This window comes from Sinohyriopsis cumingii, chromosome 6, assembly GCF_028554795.1.
Source record: "Sinohyriopsis cumingii isolate HCF-2022 chromosome 6, ASM2855479v2, whole genome shotgun sequence".
NCBI lineage: Eukaryota > Metazoa > Mollusca > Bivalvia > Unionida > Unionidae > Sinohyriopsis > Sinohyriopsis cumingii.
In genome coordinates, this window is record NC_142966.1 from 159,375,290 (window position 1) to 159,388,723 (window position 13,434).

General features: G+C 36.1%; 1 protein-coding gene across 1 annotated transcript in view; it reads left to right on the plus strand.

Moving 5' to 3' along the window:
• Nucleotides 1-13,046, plus strand: part of LOC149798382 (uncharacterized) — a 28,585-nt gene extending 15,539 nt beyond the window's left edge. Inside the window, exons 5-7 of the mRNA XM_089963554.1 lie at nucleotides 3,626-3,785; nucleotides 4,450-4,651; nucleotides 11,449-13,046. Coding sequence (XP_089819680.1) covers nucleotides 3,626-3,785; nucleotides 4,450-4,651; nucleotides 11,449-11,578 — 492 coding nt within the window. The 3' untranslated portion in view covers nucleotides 11,579-13,046. The remainder of the gene's footprint in view (nucleotides 1-3,625; nucleotides 3,786-4,449; nucleotides 4,652-11,448) is intronic.
• Nucleotides 13,047-13,434: the final 388 nt, after the last annotated feature.

Here is a 13,434-nt window from a genome sequence, read left to right on the forward strand (position 1 = left end):
TTGGGTACGTAATTTCAAAATATTAAGGTTGATCTTGGTGAAACACTCAAAACAGCATGATGACCCAGTTTTGGGTTGTGTCCAATGGGTTAAGAACCATTGTCCGAGGCATTAGTTTGGAGTGTGTTTAATGTCACCCTCCCCCTGAGAAGTGGATTGACTTTGTACTGACTTGTACATTGGTTGTACATTCTTTGTTAAGTTTTATGCACTCACATTATAAAAGTAGGTCATGGTGACACATATTCCATCTTACACTGACTTAAGTTAAATTTTGTGTTTAAGTTCATTTCTCCAGCTCAGCTCATGCTGGAATAATCAATCTAGATGATTATATTAATCTGTTAGTACCTCACCTCTGCAAGAATAGAAGCTTACAATGTCCAACATTTTGCAATTTACTGGCTTAGGTTAAAAGGTTTTTCATTTTGCTCATGACTATGTAGGTTTTTTGCATCTGGTATACATACAGCTTTATGAGTATTGTATTATCTATCCTTTACTTTTTACATCATTAAAAATTTTGTTTTTTATTGTTTTACATTTTGTTGCCCATTTACTGGGGCCAATATTTTGTCAAGATCACTGTATTTATTTTCCAGACAATAATTAATGTTTAAAATATCTACTTGAGACTGCTTAAAGCTGTGTAAATGTCGATCATGCTCTGGTTTAAGAAAAGATAGTAGTGAATAAAAGAATTTAAAAATAGATTTCAAGGTAACCAAATTAATTCCCCCTACCCCCAACAGTATAATCTTTACTTCTATCTGTATATGATGGTTGTTGTTGTTGTAGGGTTTAACGCCATTTTTTAGCACACGATAGGCTATACATGGTGGCCAGTATAATTGGTGGAGGAAGAACCTGTCCTGAAAGTCTTAATGATTCATGGTTTACAAGGAATTCATGTACTTAACACATTAAGATACACTAGTAAATAACCAAGAACATTTTCCAAAAGTTGTATTTGGCTAGAATATCTTTCACAACCTGATATTTGGTCACACTGTTGACATTTAATTATTTTGTCATGAAAAAGAAAACATGACGCTAATATCATTAAATTTATTGGAACTTCGCTCAACCATTTTCGTCATGTCATGAAATAACCTCGGAAGTAGTTGTAGGAATACACATGAATTTTTCGTCTTTCATGATTTGCCTCAGATGGAGTGCGTCATATAAGTTACAGAAGAAAATACTGAGATTGTTTTGATTGTGACTTTGTCTCCTTCTGCTGCCATATTGTTCCACATGAAAGAAAGCGGTTCAGAATATTGCTGTACATGGCTATGAATTACATAAAAGATTCTCAGCTTGATGGAAAGGCTGTTAATGTTTTGATTGATGATGAAATTTTAACAAGATCAGGGAATTTCTGTACATTTCTTACAAGCGGAAACTCCTGACAATCTGGTACAATGAAAAAGTATCACTCTTGCAGATGGTTACCCTGTGTGTAAAATCGCTGCAATTCACAACTGTCCACCTTGCGGTTTAGGATGAAATTTGGTAATATGTGCATAGGCAAAATGAAGATATAACAATATTTCATTTAATTCATGAAAGTAAAAATGGAGATTTTGTCAGAGAATAAGTAGTTTAAAAGTACATGAATATGGTTGCAAGTTTCCTTGGTTTTTATTCAATTGATCTGCCCAGAATTTTTTTGTAACATTGTCGTAAGTGCATAGTAACATAAAACATTTTCATAAATGTGTGTTATCGTCAGAAAAGTGGGAGAAAAACAGTATCAGTTAAATATAACAGATGTTTATGTATTTATATAGTATCCTTTATTTTCTTTATGATTAAATGCAAAATTTATTAAGCCATGAATTTAAATAAACAGTATCCTGGAAGATAAAAAGTACTCACTTTCTTAATAAACAGTATCCTGGAAGATAAAAAGTACTCACTTTCTTAATAAACAGTATCCTGGAAGATAAAAAGTACTCACTTTCTTAATAAACAGTATCCTGGAGGATAAAAAGTACTCACTTTCTTAAAAAGCAGTATCCTGGAAGATAAAAAGTACTCAGATACGCAGCCTTTACTAACCATATATATTCGCTTATAAGACGAGTCCAACTGCAGAACGCCTGCCAGTAGCTTCTCGTGGGTCAGTGGTTCTTCCCGGGATTTTCCAGGGTTCTTCCTCCACCAATTATACTGGCCGCCATGTATAGCCTATCTTGTGCAGAAAAATGGCATTAAACCCTACAACAACAACAACCAACTGCAGAACTGCAGAAACCCATATCTGCTGTTGCATAATGCACTGGCAGATCTGGGTCTCTACATTTTGTTAGCAACAATCAGCAGAATGAACAGTATAGACCCTGATCTGCAGGTGCACTATGCTACAGCATATAAGGATCTGTGTTGTTTGCCATTTGACTCATAAGTCAGTATATAGTATATACGGTAAGTTTGCTGATCAGACTGGTTTTTTTTCTTGCTCAGAGTATGCTAAATAAATAGAAGAGCAGCTTGTGGATATTGTGCAATTTTCATTTCCGAAGTCGCCTATTCTGGAGGAAAAGAAGAATGACAATAATCATAACTATAGCAATAACTACCACAACTACTGCTTCTACTATAAGAACAAATATGATTATAATAGTGCAGTGTGAATTGTTGGATATTGTGCCCTACATATTGGTAACTAAGTAAATCAGAAACAGAATTTATCAGTATGGAAAGCGTACTTTACATTCCAGCAATCTTCCACCCAAGGATATGAGATCTTCATTTATGTTTAAATCTTTCATTCATTTCTTTTGCTCTTTCTTTGGTGAATTCACACTGTTTGAATTGAAATTACCATGGGTGACATTAGTTTGTGATTTTGGTAGCCAGGCCAACATGAGGTTGTGTGTTTTGTTTTGTTTTTGTTTTTTGGAGATGTGTCCATTTTTCAGAGTGAGCATTAAGAATTTATTGAAGTTAAATAGCTATAGAGTGTATGTGTAACCTTTTGATATGAAAGTGAAAATGACTGAACTGTATATAAAGCACATTACCAGTCATATAAATATGTCAGTGCAAAGACCAGCATCAAAGGTTGCACACCAGCAGTTGTGTCAAAGCTGGTACAGAACATAAAGGCTAAGTGAATGGGTATTGGTAAATTTCCTGGATTTTCCTGATTACATGTCCAAGAAGAGATAACAACAGGCGACATTTGAGGGATAGCTGTTGGAATTTGGTATTAAATAGAATGTTTAACATTAATATTTTAATGATGACAGAAAACATAAAAGCTAATCAGCATTGATGTGTAGTGTATCAGCAGATTCTAACATGGCATTGGTTGAAATGATAACAGGTCGGGAACAGCTATGGTAAATGGCTCTAGGAAAAACACCATGTCCAGCAGGTGACAAGTTGGAACTGGTTTTGTCTAACCAACATTAGCAATTTACAAGACACATAGTTTACTGTCAGACAACTATGGTATAGTTGTCAAAGTTAAGATTTTATTAAAGATTGTTAAAAGATGTGTAAAGGGACTAAATCTAAAGCACAATACACAACAGTAAAACCCTTGTTTCATTGATTTTGCTGTTATTGTAAATTTACAGAGAAAGATTATCAGATAATTTTGTTTCCTTTTCAGGGTCAGCTGTATGCTATAGGTGGAAATGATGGTTCATCTTCACTGGAAAAGTGTGAGAGATATGACCCATATGTCAACAAATGGTCACAGATAGCTGTTATGAATAAGAGGCGTGCAGGAGCTGGGGTCTGTGTATTAGATGGAATGATCTATGTTGTAGGTATGTCTGAGTGCATCACAGAGTAAACTATAAGTTCCTACAACCTCATCATTAGTGAAGAGTTTTTCCCTTTCATTAACAAATTGATTTTTGAAAAATTGATTTTTCGCATCACTTGAACCATATTATGGTTCTTGATGATTATGGAAATCCTTTAGTAGAATAATAGAATAATGTTGTAGCTTTCTGTTTACTGAGACTGGTACTCCTATCACATTTAGTATAAACTTGAAACACATGACAGTGCTTTTCAAATTTTCAGTTGAATACAGTGAGTGTTGATGAAAATGTGTGCCTGAAAAACTGGAACCTGGGACATTAATACTTTTAATGCTGATATTGCAGCCAGATTTGAAAAAGGTTGGATCAGAACTATTCTAAGTCCCCAAGCCTGTAGGAGCTATATAGAAAGTAATTGCGTAGGGTAATTATGGACAAGTATGTCAATGTCAAAGTTTGCAGGTGGTATTTTTAGCTCACTCAACAAGTTAGTCATGCAGTTTGTTTATGAAGCACTTTAAAAGAGCCAATGACTGTTCATATTTTTAATTTAACTTAAAGAGGTTTTCGTAAAACACAGAAAAAGGCTTTTTATGGTTGCAAATTTTGTGTGGAAGACTGAAAATATTCCATTATAGCTTTATAAATTTGTCTCATCATGCAGGTGGTTTTGATGATAATTCACCCCTGGACTCATGTGAGAAGTATGACCCACAGAAAGATGAATGGAGCTTCTTCTCCAGCATGTCATGTTGCCGTGGAGGGGTGGGGCTTGCAGCCCTGGGGGGTTTAATATATGCTGTAGGGGGACATGATGGATCCAACTATCTTAACTCAGTGGAGGCTTATGACCCATTAACAGACAGGTAAAGACTCCTTGTAACCAGGGCCTGAAGAGTTCATTGTAATACATTTTATGAAATTTACACTAACATTGTATATCAGGACATTTTGTTTGTTAGATATTACTTGTCTGGCAGAGGCAGCAGTGTCAGTGTAATATTCTTGTCATTATGATATGGTTTGTAACTTCCACATAGACAGGTATTATAAGTTTTAATACTCCTACCTCTTTTATTGGTGGGATACTTAGTTGACGTCTTTAAATGGAACAGGTAATCCTTTTAACGAATACATCTTTAGTGCCAAAGTCACCAGCTGTTTATTTGCAACCATTATAGAAACTAAACTGCATAATTTTGCACTGTTACTCTGTATATCAATAAATTTTAAACTGACTCTCACATTGCATGTGTTATAAATCTGTATCTATTGCTAGATATTTTCCTTGAACACATCTAATGTTACTGTTGTCCAATACAGCAAATAAATTTTGTTGCCCAAGGGCTGATGTTTTCATAATCTTAATCAATTCTGTTTTGATGCCCAAAGGCTAATGACTTGTCTTATAAAGAAACTATCTTTTGGTGTCCAAAGTTTTATAGCATTTTTCAGTAAATTATCTTTCTCCAATAGTTAAATAGGGGCCCCAAGTGGCCGAGTGGTCTAAAGCGCTCTCCGTTACGGAACACTGCCATCTCACCTCTGTCTGTGTGGGTTCGAGTCTCGGATTCAACCAATGTGGGTATGTGAGAAAGCTTGCCAGTAGCTTCTCGAGAGTCTATGGTTCTTTCCGGGTATTTCCCGGGTTCTTCCTCCACCATTAATACTGGCCGCCATGTATAGCCTATCATTTGCTGAAAAATGGCGTTAAACCATACAACAACAACAACAACCAGTAGTTAACTAATTACATAAACATTAGGGAAGTAAGCATCCCTATCTCCGAAATCTAGTTTTCCCAAAAAGATGAATTTTTTCCATCTATGTTCTATAGACCAAGGGTAGTAACTCTTGCCAGTTACCTTGCTATCTTAGTTGGTGCTAGTTTTTTTAAAGCTGAACAGTGCATCAGCTAGAATGCTTGTATTTGCATGGAGGTTGGAAGGGTTTTTAAGAAATGTAATCAGATAACTATTCTTTGAGAAAAATAATTTATATACAAAAAATTTGCTTTCCCCTTTGAATATGCTTTATCCTTCAAATGTGTTCCAGATCACATTAATGTTCGGAGAATAGATTTGCTGAGAATCCTTCCTACACCCAGGAATTTTTTGAGAATGAAAATGGTGAAAGTGGGGGGAGTTGGTTGTGTTAACATAAACTAGGTCTAATGGTCATCTGTGCTATGATCACTGCACCTACCAGATTCAAATCTTGTCACTATGAAGCTAAAACCAGTGATAACAGCTCAAGAAGGTTGACTGTACACATCAGGCGAAAGCATCAATAGTCTCAAATTGAACTATTGTGTTGCTTCATTCTCATGTGTTGAGATATTCATGGGTGACTCTGTTATTGTGAGACTCCAGAGTACATCAAGCGTATTACCCACTTTAGCTATGGTGAGATGGTTTGAAGGGTTATATCCTTTTTTGTGGACTTAACTAGAGATGTTTTTGTGTTTAGTGAATTTATTTTAGTGCTTGAGAGAATGGACAGGGTCTTGTTGGAATGCCATCCTTGATACATCCATGCAGGAGAGAGGGTGTATAACAACTTTATGATTACCCACTGATAGCAACCTATCCCAAGACTGCAAAACCATCTGAACTGAACTGTAGATAGTTAGGGTACATTGAAAGGGCATGTAAGTCACTCATCTTGCATACTGAAGCTAAAGCTCTAAGGAAATTTGTTTTGTATCATAGTAACTTCAGCTTGGTTCTGGTTGAATGTTAAAATGTATCTGAATTGAGCCATGTCAGAATCCAAGGAAGATTCCACTTTGGAAACAGGGTGTGAAATTTTGGTTGATTCCAGTCCAAACTGGCCAGTAGATCTGATTATCAAGACCAATATGCCTGAAAGTGTCTAGTGTCATGGAGTGGTAGCCTTTGATGGTAACTTTTTCCTCCTCAAAAAGTGAGAGAAAAATGTCAGCCAATTGTGGTATTGATGCCATCATAGAGATGCTGTTTTTTTTACTTTGCACCAGTCGCTGAATACATGCCACTTTCCCTTGGAAGCCTTCAAATTAGAAGAGCTTGTGAGAGCTAACCACAGTTGTTTAAATTCATTCCTTTGCAAGGCTCTTCTGACAAGATCCAGACTTGGAGGAGAAACAAGTCCAGACAGGGATGGAATATGTCAAACTATAGTTGTTTGAGATGATTCATCTTGGTAGGAATTTTCTGAGGGAGATCACTTGAGTAGATTGTTGACCTAGGACTTATCCCATCTGACTATCAGAATCAGCTTGCAGTTCTGACCCCTCAACTACCAGGTTACTTTTGGTTCTAAGACTGGGGGTGAGTAGGAAAAGCCCCACAACCCTTCCCATCTGATTAAAAGTGCATTAACAGCCCGAGCTTCTGGGTCTGGAACTGGAGAGATGAATGTAAGCAATTTGCGATTCCATCTTGTTGCAAATCTGATGAAAGACTAATGGGTGAAATGACCGTTTGGTATGAAGGATCTGGCCCTTCCTTGACTGAGTTTGCCAGGACATTAAGTCAGTCAGGAATATGTCTGATTTATACATTGATAAAGATTTGGAGTATCAGTGCTATACTAGAATGATGATGTGCAGAAGAGAATCGGATCTGCTGCAGCTTTTGGTAATATAAGGAGTTTCAGAAACTCTTTTATTTTAATTCATTTCCTTTTGGAGAAAGACTTTAGAAGTTTATTGTTTGTGGGTGAGTTGTATGAAACTGAGATTCTTGATAAACTCCATACACTGGGATGTATGGAGAATGGATTTGTCTCTAGTTCACTTAAAGACCTTGATAATTCAGAAGGGATAGATGATCATTCCTGCCCTTGACAAGAATAGAACTTATCCTGTGTTTCTTGAGGAAAACCAAAAATATGCTGCTGCTGCTGTGGATGAAGTTAGCCAGGACTCCTTTAGACCAAATGGAAGAGTGTGATTTGATGCAAATTGAAAGAATTTCCCTGGTGCTAGGTGAATAAGGATTTAAAAGTATAGCTAAAAGTCAGATTGAGACTGATGGAAAACTTGTCCCATCTGATGGAGAGTTAGATTGTATCATCTCTTCTCTTGAGTTTTGGTAGAACTATGTGTTGGTTGAAGCAGCTTGATCAGCTAAGCTTTCAGTTGACCTTTCACACAAGGAGGAGCCTGGAGTAGAACTTCAGAAATTATGGTTATCTCCACTGCCAGCTTGTCAAGTAACAATGAGATCTCCTGCTGCATAATTTTGTTCTTTTCACAGTCTGATGGTATGTCCATTATTAGTGGAGAAAATGAAAGAGGAAGGGTTGGATAAATGAAATCTGAAGCCCCTCTGAAACAACTTTGATCGCACACTTATTCTGTGGAAATAGGGTGATCCAGTGAAAGTGGAAATGCAGAAGTACGGTACCACTGGTAGGCTGTCTGTGGGTGGTTGAAATTGTGAGTCATTGACAGGAGTTCATATGCTCGGGGAATGAAAACCCTGTTTCTTGCCCCATCTATAAGGCTGCCTCTGGGTTGTTGCTTCCTGACATTTGATTGGTATCAAAGGTGAATCTGTGATTTGGCAGTACATGATTGATTATCTCTTTGTCTCTGATTATCTCTTCTTCAGGTCTGAGATTGAGTGGGCTTGTATAACTCTGAAGGCTAAATGGCAAGTTGGAGGGACAGTTTCTGAGCAGCCTGTGTCTCACGTCCTCAGTTTTTGCCTCCCAACATCATTGATGACTTAAGCATGATCCTTACTATGAAAAGCTAACAGTGGTAATTCCAATGTCAGTAACATGGCTCTGATGTTAGTACCAGTTATGAGATGGCATAATAACATTTTTTTAAGCATTGTAGAAAACTGAATGCATCTGAGTTCTACCAGCAAGATGAAAAGGTCACTGGTAATTGACTCAGTGAAAATAAATCCGTTAAATTGCTTGGATCACATGTCTTGTTGTGAAGATGGTCTGCAGTTTCTTTTAATTTTGAAGACTATGGAAAAAGATGAAAGGAGGGATTCTCTTCCTTCTCATCAGAGTTTGCTGATGCTATGTCCTTACAGGCCTGACTGGCAGCAGGAGGTGGTGGACATTTAGAAACCACCAATGTACAATAAATATCTTTCACCTTAGCCTTAAAATTGAACTGTTTTTCTCCATTGTCAGATTATAGTGCATTAAACCTTCACACTCACTGTGTGGGCAAGCTCTACTTCCATGTCTGTGAAGGAGGCATGGAAGGTGAGGTAATGTGCAAGAGTTACTGCTTTTCGTCTATAAAATATAGATGTTTTTCAGAGGACTAGATTCCAGAGGTAGGAGAACTTAGTTTCTTAATGTTAGTGTGATCTGGGAATATATTAGGAGAAAATGCAGTTGTATCATCACTCACAAAGTAATATACATTTTGGTAATATTAATTTTGATTTACTAGTCTGTCAAGGATAATGTGGGTAAAATGGTATTGAAATTAAAAAAATTGTTCTTTATGGTTTAAAACAAAATTGGGCTTTTTGCATGAAATTTCACTTGCCCAACAAAGATTTTTGTTGTTATTGAGGCTAGTTGGGCTAGATAATTGGTACATATAAACTAGATTATCTAGATGATGTAAAATGAGCATTTTACTTCTACTAGTTTTGGGTCCTCCAGTTCATCTTAAAAATGTTAAAACAATAGGGGGGCCCCGAGTGGCCGAGTGGTCTAAAGCGCTGTCCGTTACGGATCACTGCCATCTCACCTCTGTCTTCGTAGGTTTGAGTCTCGGATTCGGCCAATGTGGGTATGTGAGAAAGCTTGCCAGTAGTTTCTCGAGGGTCGGTGGTTCTTTCCAGGGTTTTCCCGGGTTCTTCCTCCACCATTTATACTGGCCGCCATGTATAACCTATCGTGTGCTGAAAAATGGGGTTAAACCACACAACAACTACAACAACAACAACTAAAACAATAGGGTCTGTTCTCACTGCATTCCCCTTCTCATATTGTCTTCTGGCATGGATTAGCTTAATATTTTATTGGTTTCCAAACAGTTCAGAATGATAACCCTTACAGACTTGAAAGTTAAAGACCTGTCAGGTATCAGATGAATTCTTTGAAAATACCCATAAGTAACAGCACTGTCACTCCAAGCATCAACATTTAATTTAAATCGAAGATTGATATCAGTTGAGACAGAAAATCTCAGTTACTGTAGAATTCCAGCATCAGTTTTGAAGTGACAGTTTAATTTATGTCTTGTAGCATATTATTGGTATCATACTCTTTACTATTTTAATGGCTACTCAAAGATGGTTACAACAGGAAAGTATTAACACTGGTCGTGCAGGGGCTGGAACAGTTTTAATGGAATGTAGTGCCGGCATGCTCGAAGATGCTGACTGCACTCTTGGCTTCCTTGGTGACAAAGGAGCAGGTATTTTGTGGAGCCAAAGCATGTAGATCAGAGTGCCTTGTTTTGGTTTCTTTTCATTTACTGTAAAAACATGATTACTGTTAGATTTATTGCTGCTTTATATATGGCTTTTGTTTCAGTAAAAGTGTTATTGATTTACCATAGACACTGTAAATCTACGATTGGAATACTGCCTTAAAAACAATGAGATGTATATTGTACTGTTTTGCACATGCCTAATTAGTGCCTTGCCAGTCACATGTCCTATTTTTCTTTTTCAAATTGGCTTTGCCTTTTTTATTTTTGTGTAATGCAGTCGACTTATTTAAAAGCAGTTCCATATCTTTATTTAAAAAGAGACAGGCAATAGTTGTAGATCATTTATATTTACTTATTGTTTTGTTTTGATAAAATAACAACTTATTTTTCTTACTCTCCCGAAGTAAAAATTGTGTTTATCAAAATAAATGCTTGCATCAATCCATTCATATTCAGATATTTGGAGTTGGAGAATTAAAAACATTGTTTTCCTTTGGTAAACAAATATTGGTACAACTGAGTATGTTACATACACCGATCTAATAATATAAGGTCATATCTGCATAGAAGTTAAGTTTGACTGATTTCACTATAGTACAATATCCTAACTCAAATCAGAATTGTACAATATATATATATATATAGAGAGAGAGAGAGAGAGAGAGAGAGAGATTTGTAAATTATACATTGTAAATTAGGACAATTGTTCCATTGTACCCAAATGTGTTAAAGGCTACTACAAAATTGGAGCAAGTTATACCATTATTTTGTAGCAAGATATAATTTATTTGAAAACGTTACACTTACAAAATTGTTTCACTTTATTAACTTCCCAAGTAAATACCACAACTGAAAATTAGGAAGGGTATTATCAGTGATGAAGTCATTTGTAACAATCGCACTGTCAGCATTGAAAATTGATGCCTCTCCGACAGCCCAAAATCAGCAGTTATCAGAATGGACATATAGTTTTAGTATCTAGCTGATTATTTAGTTGACCATAGGTCATGCAGATCGAGTCATAGACACATAATTAAGATTGGACCAAAGATTGAACATTGTGTAAGTTTATGCCTAATTACAGTCTATAACAATTATGATGATGGTCAGCAACAGTATATAAATGTAAAATTATTACTTACACTTATTGTTGTATTGTGGGGACAGTAGTCCTTGGTCCACACTGTTTAAAGTCTAGCCCAGTCATGTACATTTTAAATGCGATAGCTGATTTATTTTATTTTTGATCATTTTCAGCTGGTCGCCTGTGAAGGGGATTAAGGAGAGTCGAGCAGGTGCAGGGATGTCCTATTTTGACATTAATCCCAAGCTGCTAAAGGATTGCAGTGATGCTGATTTCACAGCGGAGAGTCTGGCACATGTGTAACAAAACAGAGTGGAGAAACCGGCATGTATCTAACTACCCATAGTGGAAGGGTGCAAGGTTGAGCACATGTCTAACTGTTCAGTGGAGAGTCGAGTACATGTGACCACACATAAGAGGAGTCTAGCACATGTCTTATGCAGAAAACTGTATTATGTGGTGTTGTGTTATACACTTTTGTAACTGAAAAACATTGCCACAAAATTTCACACACACACACACACAATATATATTTTGCAGATTTCTTTGTGAAATTGTAATATTTTCATATTGTATTTCCATTTTAATAACAATGATATACATTTTATTGATAATTATACATGATATTCAGATGCCCCTAAACTACACTTTACACCTTTTAGAACGTGAAATAGTACTTGACTCATTTTATACTATCTACCAAAGTACAGTTTATTCATGCATTTAGAAATCAGTAATGTCAGTGTTTAATGTACACCATGATAACATTGGTGTCAAAAGTGAGACATATACAATTTTTATTGTTTACAACGATCGATAGTTTTGTCATTTGATAATAACTGTCATGTAAAGGTTTATTGTTTTACACAGTAATAATTTATGCAAAAATCTAACAGTATGTTGAACATTTATTCATCCTACAAGTCATTATATTTTTTCTAGTTGCAAAATTCTAAGTAACAGGTATATTTCCATCTGCTTTTTAATAGGAACTTGATTATGATTGATCACATCTGTCTTCAGGACAAAACCTTTTTTGAAACTGAGAATGTCCTCTCGTTTTAAGTCATAGTTGTTGCAGATGGCACATTGGCAGACTCTCAGGTTATTTTTACCGTGGTTAAAAAAACCTTTCACTAGATGACTGGAAACTAGCAATTATAATAGCTAATAACAAATTTCTATGAAATTTGTCGTGAATTTTTTTAGCATACTTGAATAATTAATATACTATGTGTATAAATGGCAATTTCAACAAAAAAATATGATTAATACATTAACCCCTGGAGGTTTTTGCCATTTTTGCCTGAAAATCGAGTAGGAAACACATTTTGAAAGCTATATCTGAGTAGACTCGAAAACACCAAATCCCCGGTCATCTTTCAATAACATACTGCCTAGTTGTGTTAGAAACATCATTTTTCGTTGGCTATTTGACTCGTGCATGAGCAGAAGGGTAAAAGTTAGACTTGGTTTTTTTTGTTTTTTTTAATTTGCTAAACGGAGCCATTATTTTTGTATGGAGACCACTCTTTATTCCAAATGCCCATCTTATCCTACTTTTTGCAAAGGCTCATCTGTCTGTTTGCAGTTCATACCAGTTTGCCTTAGATCTGAGACCAAAAAGTCTAAAATCCGGACACAAAATGGGATTCTGACCATGGGCAAATCTTGTGTAAAAAAAAGTCAGGTCCAAAAAATGAAGTTTTTCTATCTGTATTTTGTAGTGCAACTAGATATTCCAGATTATTTGGTATCATTGTAGAGCTACATCTGTAATACCACCCACTTTAGTGTATCGTGCATGACCATGACGCTACAGAGCTCGGCAGTAGGCTACTACCTCCTGCTCCGTAAAGTCGTCGTTAGGGGTTAATGTGTTAACTGGATTGCAAATATTTGTGCATGGCTAATCACAGAAATTTTCAAAACCTCCTTTCTATTCCTTTAACACATTAAGAAATGTATATGTATATATTCAGTAGAGATGAAGGTAAAAATACCTTCCTTTTACCGCCACTAGGTGTTTATGGTTGTTTACCAGTTTTTTGCTTTCAGTGATAGGAGTTTGTGTGCCTCTCAAGGATTTTACAACCATCTATCCAAGAAATTGGTATAGTATTGATTAGAGATTCATGGTATTACTGCTGTAGTTTTTT